At 37.8% G+C, this 12,756-nt stretch overlaps 1 protein-coding gene across 1 annotated transcript; it reads left to right on the top strand.

Moving 5' to 3' along the window:
• Positions 1 to 6,372: 6,372 nt before the first annotated feature.
• LOC108653826 (uncharacterized) lies at positions 6,373 to 8,107 on the top strand. Its single transcript, XM_018104662.3, has 2 exons — positions 6,373 to 6,888; positions 6,977 to 8,107. The coding sequence occupies exons 1-2, from the start codon at positions 6,765 to 6,767 to the stop codon at positions 7,828 to 7,830; spliced, it is 978 nt and encodes a 325-aa protein (XP_017960151.1). The 5' UTR covers positions 6,373 to 6,764; the 3' UTR covers positions 7,831 to 8,107.
• The last annotated feature ends 4,649 nt before the right edge of the window (positions 8,108 to 12,756 follow it).

The following is a 12,756-nucleotide window of genomic DNA, read 5'->3' as shown; positions in this document are numbered from 1 at the left end:
CGCCTATGTGCATGCTTTATGGCTCTGCATGCGTTTTTCTGCTTCTCTCTCCCCCTTCTTTTTCGACAATCGTTCATTCTTTTAGTCTTTTGCCGCCTTTACGAGCGAAACGTGTATTGCATGTGATTTCATTTAGTTTACATTTAACCACAAATGCAAAGACAAAGAAATCTGTGAATATTGTAGATGTGTGTGCGATTGTGCGTGTTTTTTTTTTTCGGTTAAAAGTTAATGCGTTGCAAGCACGATCTCGTATTTGTTCGTATGCACAACTACATACATGCATACATATGTATGTATGTATGTATATACATACATATGTATGTATATTTTTTTTTCATTTACAACTCCATACTTAGTGCCGCGTTGCCCTCGCCTTCTTCCCTCTCTTTTTGCTCCTTCTCGCCCTTTCATGCGTTCTTATCTAACAACCGTTTATGATGTGCGTGGTAATTTTTTTAATGTACCGTTTGAAAGCTCCCTACGCAAATAAAGTGTATGAAATGCAGTTAGGACTTAAGACACTCATTCCAATGGGAATTTTCGAGGAATAAAAAGCAATTGATTTATTATGGTAAGTTTTGTTATGAAAGTTGTAGCTTTAGCAGTTATTTGAATAGCTATGCATATATGTAATTGCGTCCCTTCCACCCCCTCTTTCTCAATCTCTTAGTGAATAAAAATGTTGTTAGGCTTTTGTTTATCTCTGACTCTGCTTGACCTACATATGTACATATTAACATACATATGTATGTACAAATGTTTAATATATTCTAATATTTCCTGTATTTAACTATGTATAAAATTGTATAAATCAGCTGGTCTTTTTAGAAAGTTAATTGTTTTGTTCGTAAAACATCATCATCACATCAGCTGTCAGTGCATAAAAGCTAATGCTATTCATCCAATGTAATATGTATGTAAGTATGTATACACGAATATTTAGATATATGTATGTGTATATCGAGCACACGTATACAGCTTCCCAGTTAAGTTTTCCCCAATGATAACTGTCATCAGGCATCAGCCAGCTGAAGTGTTTGTCTTTTCTAGCCAACTATGCGCTACCCTGTAATGGGCTTTACTGCTGATGTAAACATATTTTAGCTATGCCTATTTATGAAGTATGACTTTTTAAATATATATACAGATGTAATTAATTTTTTTCCATGGACTCTAATAAAAATATTATTAGCTACGTAAGCCTTAGTTATCCGCTTGTTTCTACAAGTTAACTAGTTTTCCACATAGACTCATACCCCCCTTTATATGACTGACGGGGTATAATAAGAGAGGGCACTTTGATAAAAAAAGCAACTGAAAACATGTTTTCGTGCACGTCCGTTCGTTTTAATTGAGCTTCTCTAGTTCTGCTCGAATGTGTTTGTTAATATGTACATATATACATATGTACATACACATACATATATAGCAATATTTGTGCTTGTAATTTGTAGTTGGGGAAGTTTGGAACTGGGTTTACATTGAAGCCGCAGCTTTGCGCTGTTGAACTTTAAAATTCTAATTTATAACTTGGCTGTAGTATAGGTAAATATACATACATATATAATATTTATACATACAGACATATGTATCTGTATGTATACACCTCTATATAGTTAACAACTGGAAAACCTTGAAATGTGCACGAGTGACTAATTAGACAGACTGTTGGGAAGCTCAGTTCAGGCTCAAATTCCAATTACAAGTTATTGTGTTCATTTGATAATGGGAAATTTTGTTGTATAAAAAGGGAAATGCCAAATGAATTATCATAGCATTGATTAACGGAAGATGTCTGAGGGCAAATGCATAACAATATACATACATACATACATGTATACAACTTTAACCTTCAGCTTTTTTCACACTCGACTTGAGCTAAGCTGAGAATTACTTTTAAGAAATTCAAAACTGTTATACTCACTGTATAACAAAATACATATATATGTATGTATGTATGTACATATGTATGTCTAACCTTCAACTGTTTTCCCTCTTTTCTACTACTATAACACTCAGCTTAGCTGAAATTTCATTAAAAATTCTTCACAATACACTGTTATACTCTGGGTACAACACAATTATACTTACAGTTTTTATACTTTGTTAGTTTTTAATCAATTCATACATTTAGGTGAAATTCCTTAATCGTGATAAAAATATATTTGGTAATTAAACAGCATTCCAGTTTTCATTTGTTTCTTTTTCGTAACACTCCCGTAAATTACATAAATATATTTTATAATGCATAATTTGATTATTTATCACGATTAGGGATTTTCGCATAAACGTAGCTGAGCTTTTTTTTTAACATTTTGTATGGCACTTTTCTTTGTTTTTTTTTTTTATACATATTTTTTATGTTTTTAAAAATCTTTCCGCTGAACTTTTACCGTTTCGCCTGGTTGGGAATGATTTTATTGACTGACCCCACAGAACAATTGGCAGTTGGGCTGGCTGACTGCCTGGCTGGTTGCCTGGCTAACTGTTCGTTTCGTTCCGTTCCAGCTGTTGGAATATGCGCGTCGTCTAATGCCAGCGAATAATCATTGGCGAATGGTGCGCACAGTCTTTGCCTTTCGCTCAGCGACCATCCAGTTTTCAACCGAAAAATGCGTTACATATATACAAACATACATGCATACATATGTGCTTTTTATATGCAGTTATCGTACATACATACATGCATATATGTATGCATGTGTGTGTTTGTGTATGCTGCCGCAGGGGAAGCCAGTGTAGGTCACCCAGAGAGACAAACAGCAACACACAATGCTTTCGTCGTCGCCGTCGTTATTTCTGCCGTCACTGTCGTCGTCGACGTCGACGACGTCGTCTTCGTCGTCACGCAGCTTTTAAGCTCACTAAGTCGCCCCAAAAATTGTCTGCAGTCGCAGCATATCGCGCTTATTGGACTAAGCCAGCGTTTGGTGTTGGACATGTGCCGTTATCAGCGCGCTGGAAGGAAATTTGCTTGGAAATGAACAAGAAAACAACAAAATTGCGACGCTGCTGCTGCTGATGTTACTGCGGAAAAGCAAAAAAGCTGCGCAGTTAGCGTTTTTGATAATGTAACAAGAACTCAAGGGGCAGCCAAATGTACGTACATACATATGTACATATGTATGCTTGTTTGCATTTATGTATGTACATACACACATATGTATTTATGCCTGTGTGGGTGGCTTATACTGCGCTGCTTATTTCCGTAATGAATTTGATTAGGAAACTCGACTCGAGCCGTTATCGGTTATGCAAAATTTAGCTGAGCGAATTCGAATGCTTACTCGCTTTCGCCTTGTTATCAGTATGCACAAAATTGTATACGGCGAATTCCGCTGCATAGGCTCTGCCTCCTCCTCCTCTCTCTCTCGCTCTCTCTCCCTTAGTCTCTCTCGCTGTTGCTAAGTGAGCGACCCAGTGTGCTGATTTTTAATAAATTTCCCATGCATCCTAATTGCAAGTTCTTGACTCATTTCTTCTTTTCCATTTAATTTTTTTTTGGTTACTTTGCCACCCTGTTGCAAACCCCTCGTATCTGATGCTACTGCGCATGTTTTAAGCAGCAACATTTTCATGCATGTAAGTGTGTGTGTGCGTGTTGCCTTTGTCTCATTTTCCGATGCTACCTGAAGTTATTTTCTATATAAAAATTGCGTCTTATCGCGCGTTGCCTGCAGCGGAATGCGAAGCAGAAACGCAATCGCATTTGGTTTATGCGTCACACGCAATGTATCCAGGGGGGAGGGTAGGCAAAAGTATCTATGCGTATCTTGAGCACACGCAAAACCAGTTTCCAAAGGAAGTTACATATGGGGGGTTTCTTCCTGCCTTCTTTCTTTCATTCTGTCTTTTGTTACTTGATGTATTTTCATGACCATTTCCATTCCAAATCAGTTGAGCTGTTCAGGTTTCTTAAGTCATTGCATTGTTAGCATTTGATTTGATTTGATTTATAGCAGATGCCAATTGTAACTTATCCTCGTATGCTGAGATTACCTAGACTGTTATGTTATACTGCAATATAAATCGTAGATGATATTCCATGAAACTAGATTGAAATCTTTCATTCAATAAATATGAACATATTAATTTATTGTTATACAGTCGTACAGTGCTTAAACTGTTATACCATACACTTTTAGAGTCCAAACATGAACATTATAGAGCTATCATTTATATACCTAATAGTTTGTAACTATAATAGAGTTTAATGAATCAGCTGGATTACCAGTTCATTAATTTTGAATCCCTAGATAAAGTCAATTTTAATTATGTTATAATATTGCTATCTAGGGCCTTCAGGTATATCCCCACATCTCTTCGTATCCGGCGCCTCGATTTCTTTATTTTCAATTTAATCAGCTTTTTCAATCAGCTCTTCATTAACTTTTCCATTACTCCGGGCTTCCCTTTGGCATGTTTTTTTTTTTTTTTTGGTTTTTTTTTTTTTCATTTTTGATTAATCAACGAAATTGAGATGACAAACATCTGTTTAAATACTTAATTAGTATATTTAGCAGCTCTGACTTGGCCTAAACTTGATTTTCCAATCGTTTGCACAATTTTTCACAATGTTCAACAATTTTCCACAATTTCCTCTTAATTGGTAACCGAATACAGTGCCTGCTAAAAAGATGCCAACGCATTGCTGCAATAATTAATGAGCACCGCTTGAATTTCAACTCGAAAGATTTTCAAAATTGAAAAAAATGAGCTCATTAGCGTTTTTTTTAGGAAGAAAGGTAAAGAGATATTGTATGTGCTTTAATGAGCGCGTTGGGTAGGGTGTTCATCAGGTAAAGAGTTTTCCCAGCCCAGTTGCAAAAGTGAAGAATAATAAAAAAAAAATGCCCAAGGAACTAACAAAAGTGAATTTTTAGGGAATTTCTTTGTTTTGCTTTTTTCAGGGAACTCTTTTTGCTTGCGGGGAAATTTGTAGTTGGAAAGTGAGTCGCTGGGAAATTCTCCAGTTGAAGTTCCGTTTTGCTAGTGCACACATGCATACATAAATATTTACATACACGCACATACATACATACATACATATGTACATATGTATGTAAGATAATGAAATCATTTGAACACGCTTTGCCTGCGCGTCATAAGAACCAAGCCCACAACCGAACACACGAAGAAGAGGACGACAACCAAAACAACAACAAAGTTGGGTGAAGCAACTGCAAAGTCTTTTGTAGCCCAATCAACAATAACAACAGCAGCGACCAAAAAAAAAAGCGGGCCAAGTAAACCAAAAAAAAAAAAGAAAAGAAAACGAAAAGCAAGAAAAAACATTTACAAAAGAAGTTCGATGAACCTGCGTAGCGCTTGGCTACTTTACAGGCAGCAACCGGCTATGATGCCGCTACCCCGCCCTTTACACATGCTTCCCTCTCTTACTCCAATGGCCATTCCCTTTGCCCAACTCCAGTTCCGAACGTCTTCAAGTTGATTTTGTTTAAGTTACGGCGAAGAGCGAAGAGCAGAGAGCGACGAGAGAGCGCTCACTGCTGCACAGCTGCAACAGGCTAAAGGCAAACGCAACGGCATTGCAATAGAACAAAAGGGTGTGCTGCTGGGCAGGGGGCGGGGCGCACAGTAGTCAGTGCTGAAAGGTGGTAGCCAAAAAAAAGAAAGAAAAGTGAGAGATAGAGAGCAAGACATGCGAGCGAAGAGTTCACTAGTTCAATTCGCCGCCACGCATAAACGATCGCCGAAGAGGAACAGCAGCAACAACAACTGTTTAAATGTTGCCAGCGTTACCAGAGTTTTTTTTTTCTGCCTGCCAGACTTCGTTTTATTTTTCAAATGCTTAGTGCGAATATTTAAACAGCTTTTTATCAACTGTACATACATATGTATGTATTCATTTATATGCACGTGAGTGTTTGTGTTTGCTTGCACTTATGCATGTATGTACATATGTATGTATGTACGCAGTTATTTACATAACAGCAACACTAATGCAATGTGGAGTGTGTGTGCATATGTACATATTTATATGCACGTGTGTATTATGTATACATAACACATGTTTGAATATTATGTAAACATACTTACATTCGTGTAGTAGCAGTGGCGTAGCTCAACAAATATTTGCAGGGATACGACTGAAATTCAGTATATGAATTAAGTATGCATACTCTTTTCTCTGTTTGAGAATAAAAAATATTTTATGACAGAAAAAAAAAAAAAAACCAAAAAAATATAAACATATCCAAATTTTATAGTCATTTAATCATCATTTTCATTAATCAATTGACTCATAGAATAAACATAAACAGCAAGTCTGAATATATAATAGTTATTTGAAAAAGAATCCCTTTTTGGTGCTACGCCACTGGTATGCATACATACATATGTAAGTACGTTGAAGCGATGTCGACGACGACGAAAGCGACGACGATGACGACGATGACGACGACGACTACGAAACGCGAACAAGCAACGAAACGACGAAACGATGAAACAAACGATGGCATGACTGTACTATGTATGTATGTAACTACATACATAGCAGCGTGTATACCAAACAGCGACAACACAAGCACACAAACACACACACAGGCATAGAGTGAATACTGCATTAGTGTGCGAATGTGTGTGTTTGGCATGCAGGTATAGTGGAGGGTATGTACGCGCTTCGCGCCTGTTGCAAAATTCAGTGCCGCTGTTTCGTTCGTGACGAAAGGATGTACGCCCGGTTGTAGGCTGTACATACATACTAACGCACGTATATACATACATATATACGCATAGGCATGCACAGCTTCGACATGCACCCACACATGTATGCGGATAATACGCCAAAGAGCAATGACTACGAGGAGTTGTCGCAACTGTTAAAGTCTTGGAACGTCAGCGAGCTGTTGCCATATTTGCAAGGTAAACAAACACACAAGACAAATGAAAAGAACTTAGCGAATGTTCGACTCTTATACTCGCACTCTCTTATACGAACAATCGAATGTAGAAGAGGCAATCAATACGCAGGAGCTGCAGATGCTGAAGCGTCATCATATGAACGAGCTGCTACGCAACTTTCGTTACGGCACGCGAATTCGTTTTGAACATCATTTGGAGCGTTGGCGTCGCTGGCTCAATGTACCGTTGCAGGACGAGCAGCCTTGTGGTGCTGGCAGCAGTACCAGCGCCGCCGGCAGCGGCAGCGTTCATTGCAGCGGCTGCAACTGCTCGACGAACTTAACGAAGAGTCATTCCAAGAGCAATTTGAGCGATGAGAGAGCGAAGCAACTGCCCTCCGAGCCGTTCGTTTCACTCAATGAGATGGCAGATGGGGGGACATTTAATGTGCCGCTACCCCTGGGCGATCACAGCGAGCTAGTTCACACGGAACTGGTGACAGCGGATCTGATCAAGCCGGAAATAATGACCGATGCGGATGGCAGCGAGGAGAGCGGTGTTACGGTGCTCTCCATCTTGCAAGCGTCGCCCGTCAAGGCTCAATCGCTGCTCGAGAGAATCGGACAAAATGAACAATTGGATGCGGTGCAGCGTTTGCTCTTGATCCAGCTCATTTGCAGCTACTACGAGGATAATCGATTGCATTTGACCTTGCAACGAAGTCATCTACTTGAGCGTGAGATCCTCCAGCTCTATCCCAAGGAGCAGTTGTGCTTCTATCGCACTGAGCGCAGGGGAAAAATCTATGTGAGGTTTACGAATATGAAGCGGAATAAACGTTTTGGCACTCTGCGAGAGCAGAAGCGACGGCGTGAGGAGTCGATGGCACCGCCCGTTTCGTATGTACCCAAGGAGGTGACCTTCGGCGGTGATCCCATGTCCAGTCCCGAGAGATCAGATTGATTAATGGCAATAAGCTAAGCTTACTCATAAGTCAATTAGCTCTTAACTATTTTAACTTAACTTAACTTAAAGTTTCCTAATCGCGCAATAAGTTCTCTTAATCAAATAGCTTGAATTGTATAAATTTAGCGGGTTTACAAATGTTTATATTTGTCGATTATTTTTATGATCCATTAACGGTCGCATTGCACATTTATTCCATATATTATTTAAGCTCATTCAGTTTCTTTTTGGGAACTTTATCTTCGTTTTAATGCATGTCTAGGAATATCAAATTGTAAGTGTCTGTAGCTATTTATATTTCAAACTCTCAATATATTCGATATTATATATATATCTAATAAAGATATACATTCATCGTGAAAAATCAATATATTGCTGTTTCGCTGGAAGTTTTGTCTATGATTGAATCAAGAGTGTGCTAATGCTGTTATACGGCCTTTATTCAACTCTTATAATATGCTGCTGTATACTACACTAAGCTCAATTCTTATACCACGCTGTTTTCTTGCCAATGTAAACTCTTATACTCTAAACTCTTATACTCTTAAATATCTCTTAGTCATGCTCCCCTACAGATACTTTGTAGTGTAGTTCTTATTCGGTGCTGTCAACAGGGATTGACAACACGTACTGAAATAAATCAGAGATACGACTGACATTTGGACACAATTTTGCGGTGAGCTGGGCGTCACGTACTTTGCAGGAGAGCGAGAAAGAGACTGAGAGATGAGAGAGAGATAGCTAAATCGCCTTAGCGAACGAGTGTTTTGGCTTGCCAACCATTTCAAGGTGGGGAGGGCTTAAGTCGCCAAAGTATCTTATCTATAAGGCGCTCTTGTAGTTGTGTATCGCATGCATACTTATGGCCCTTGTAACTTGCAGATACTTTTCTATCTATGAGCTCTGTAAGCTATAGATACTCTATAAGTAAGCTCTTTTGTATTTCTGACTCCGATATATTATAGATAATTTCTCATTTATTTCTAGGGATACTTTTTCCTTTATAGACTCTTATATCTTGTAAATACTTTTGTGCCTTACAGTTATTTTTGGGATCTAATGCTCACGTTTGTATTTATGACTTTCCATTGTGTACTTTTCACTCTTTGTACTTTTAGTCCGCCCTTTTCGATTGCATCATCGCCGTTAAAATAGGCAATTGGCCAAGTTCTTATACATCGATCGATTAGATTACATAGCGCGAATAGCTGTAAATGTAGCTGAGTACAGAGGAAAACCTAATTGAGAAGGCAAAGAAACAAAATATTTGAAAATTTGTGAGCGGGGATTGGGTTAGGGTTCGGGTTCGCGTTCGGGGTGACGTGTGGTAGCTCTTTAGCTAATTAATTACTCGCTTCAATTTTATTTTTCGCTTTTTTTTTCGAACTCTTCTGCACTCGAGTTGTTTTTTGCTAATTGACTTTATCGCTGAGCAAACAAAACTATCAGCCAGATACGCATGGTAGGTGAGTGTGATTGTGTGTATGTACATATGTACGTATATATTTACATACATACATATGTCTGCCCTGTATGACTGATAAAAAGTACATCGAAATAGGGCGCGCTCTTGCCTATGCATTCCACTGCATAAAAGAGGCGTATGTATGTATGTAATTATATGGGAATGCATCTATACACATATACACACATACAAACATATGTATACTCTTTTTTTTCCAGCCATCTTCACTTTTTGCTTTTTACGTATGTATAGCTGCTGAATGTGTGGCAACGCCAGCAATAAATAGGTCGTCGGCTACAGAAAGCCCAAAACAAAAAAAGCTATTTGTCGCGGCGACAAAGCGACAAAGCGACAAAGCTGCGCCTATATACACAGCCAGCCAACATGCGCAAGCAAGCGCGCAATATGGCGAGAGCGAGCTTTGCAGCTGTAGAAAAGCTTTTCTCTTACACAGCCATGTGCATGCATACAAACATACACAAGTACATACCTATGTATATACATATACATGTACATATATCTTTTCTCTTTCTCTCTCTGTGTTTGTGTATATGTGTGATAGCATAATTTTGATCGTTAAATGAAAACAAATTGCGAGCCATTAACATGTCAATAGCACAGAACATTGATCAATGCACTCACATATACACAGACAATCTTTCACAGCTGTTATATGCATGTGTTGGTATTTAGGAAGGAGCGAGTGGGGGGTGAGTGAGTGGCCAAACAGGCAGGCTGACTGGCTGGCTGGCTGCCATAGCTATAACTCTCTTGCTCTCACTCTCTCACTTTTGCGCTATGCGTACCTATGCTAGATGTATGTGCATATGTGTGTGTGCATGTGTGTGTGTGTGTTTTGTTTGTACATTTACTGTGCGCTGCTTTTGTCGAATAGGGAAAGTAGGTCAATTACACGTGTCATATACGAGTACTTGTATACCACTCTCTGCATGGGTGTGTGTGTGTGTGCGTTTCAACATTTATCTATGCGCACATAACCTCACTTTTATGCTTGCTTCATTATTTTATTTTGTGTGCGTAGAGAGGTAAAAAACAAAAAACTTTACACTGCTGCTCATTTTTCTTTTTTGGAAACTCTTTTATGCACAAATATGTTTCTGGGTCGACCGGATAATCGTTTGTTTATGCGCTCTCAAATAAAACAAACATAGAAAATAAACAAATACACACACACGCACACACGCACACGCACGCACAAGCACTTGCATTGTCTGAAGTGCTTGATAAATGGGCCACTATTTGCCTTTGGTTAAAAAAAAAAAACGAGAAAAAGAAACGGTTTGTTTTGGGAAAATATACTCACATACAAATGAAATATAATTTAAGATCTAGTTGGATTTTTAATTGAAAAAACAAAAATTCTGCACAATTTCTGTGATATTTTTATTATTATTTATCTTATATAACTTTAAAAGATAATTAGATACACCTAAAAACAATATTCTCAATTGGGTTTTTAAAATACATAAATCTAATTGGATTGCCTAATAAACACTAATGTAATTGTTTTCATGAGTTTCGTAATACAATGTTATTGTCTAATTAGAATTCCTTTAAATTCACTTTTAAGAGGAATTTTTGTTGGACAATTTAATAGAAAATCTTAATGTAAATTTATACAAATACATAGAAATTGAGGCTTTTCAAGTATTTAATTCTCCATTTGTATTGAATTCCCCTCTTTTAGGGATATGTTCTACTAGATTACGTTAAAGTCGAACTAGCTTAAGGCTCTTTTTCTATTTTGCCGCTAAGAACTTTTAGGCTTTTGTACTTAAATATAACCTTAGGGGAAAGGTTTTACAGGAATAAATGTGAGCCTACCTAGATTTAAATGTGCCCTTCGGGAAATTTCAGGCAGCTCAACCTAAGTCTAAATAGCTTCACAGCTTTGCGCCTCTGTTATGCTGCATGTATTCTTATTAGAACGTATAGTAGTTGTCAATCCGGAAATACTCCAATACACTTGACGATAATCTAATTGGATTGTTGTACCTTCTAAATCTAAAACACATCTAAATTTATTATTCAGTTATCTATTAACTAAGTCAACATTTGTTGACCGTTTCTTATAAGCATTACGTTTGGCTGCCAATTGGATAACTGTTTGTTTGCGTATTCTTATTAGGTCGTTAGTTACATTAATGTCCCATTTCGCAGATATTTGTTGATGACATAATGAGCATATTAATAGCAAGTGGGGACGTTCTAATAAGAGCATGCAGGCATAACCAAGCCCAAAAAAAAACAAGGAGAGCCACACCTCCAATGTGAATAAAATACATACATACATATATACAAGTATATGTATATCCCAAGGCTTTTGCAAAAAGCTTTCGAGCTGTGGAAAGGACGTTGAAAGGACGAAACCATTGGAATGTGACAAAAAATAAAGGAGGGGGAAAAAGCGGAACGAATTTTCAGCAGCTAAATAGGAACCGAAGCGATAAGAAAATTCAACTATGTAGAAATATGTATCCAAGAATTGGGTCAATCGATAAAGAGGCAGCAGCAGCGGCAGCAGCCGCAGTGGCGGCGTCGACGTCGACTGCGCAGCACATGCGCGCAGCGAAGAGGGAGCGTACATTCCAAATAGGGGGTGGCAAAGCTTGCGCTCAAAGCTCTCTTTGCAGAGCTCAAGCTGTAATCCAATTGGACAGTAATAACTAACTGTATATACGAATACATGTGCAAGCAATTGTATATAAGACTATATATACCAGATTTGACCCAGCTCTTATATATATGTATGTATGTATGTATTAGTATATTTATGATTACATCATGTGTATATGTATCTGTGTATGTGCATGCGTGTGTGTGTATGGCTGACTTTTAATATTTTATAGGGCAGCTGGCACTGCGATTCCAATTGCGTTGGCTGCTGCTGCTGTTGCTTTCCAATTTGAAGGGAGCATAAAAGAAAAGCTAATTGGATGCTAAGTATAAGATGCCAGGGGAGGGAAGGTAGCCTCTTAATATAACAAATATACATGGTATAGAATGTAATATAAGAAATTTGATGCTTTAAATTTTTCTTATATTATTAAATATATGAAATTTATTCATATTTCTATTCAAGTAGACAATCAGTTATGACGCTAATTGGAATTCCACAAAAGAATAACTGCTTGCCACTGGAAGCAGTGTAAGCTGCATACCTGCAGTGCAAGCAGTTTAACTTGACTAACGCAAAAAAGAGCAGCATATGTTAACATAAAATTAACAGTGCGCAGCTGTTAACGCAAATGTGAGTAAACAGTTGATTCAAGTAAAGTTGGTTGCGCCTGCTGCCCAAAAGCGCTAAATTTAAACGAATTTTGAACTATCGAAAAGCAAATAAAACTCAAAATTGCATATTATTTGAAATATATTTTATTGGTAGGCAGTTTTGAAGAACATTTGTAATGACATTTATATATAATGAACATGTTTCA

Source organism: Drosophila navojoa, chromosome 5 (assembly GCF_054131105.1).
Source record: "Drosophila navojoa isolate 15081-1374.11 chromosome 5, UAZ_NAV_1.0, whole genome shotgun sequence".
Taxonomy (NCBI): Eukaryota; Metazoa; Arthropoda; class Insecta; order Diptera; family Drosophilidae; genus Drosophila; species Drosophila navojoa.
The sequence above is the reverse complement of the archived record's forward strand: the minus strand, read 5'-3'. Positions and strand labels throughout refer to the sequence as shown.

Bases quoted from the DNA above. Each gene is read 5' to 3' on its own strand.
- LOC108653826 (XM_018104662.3), top strand. From the start codon at position 6,765: ATGCACAGCTTCGACATGCACCCACACATGTATGCGGATAATACGCCA. The intron at 6,889-6,976 runs GTAAACAAACAC...AATCGAATGTAG, and splicing joins GCTGTTGCCATATTTGCAAG to AAGAGGCAATCAATACGCAG.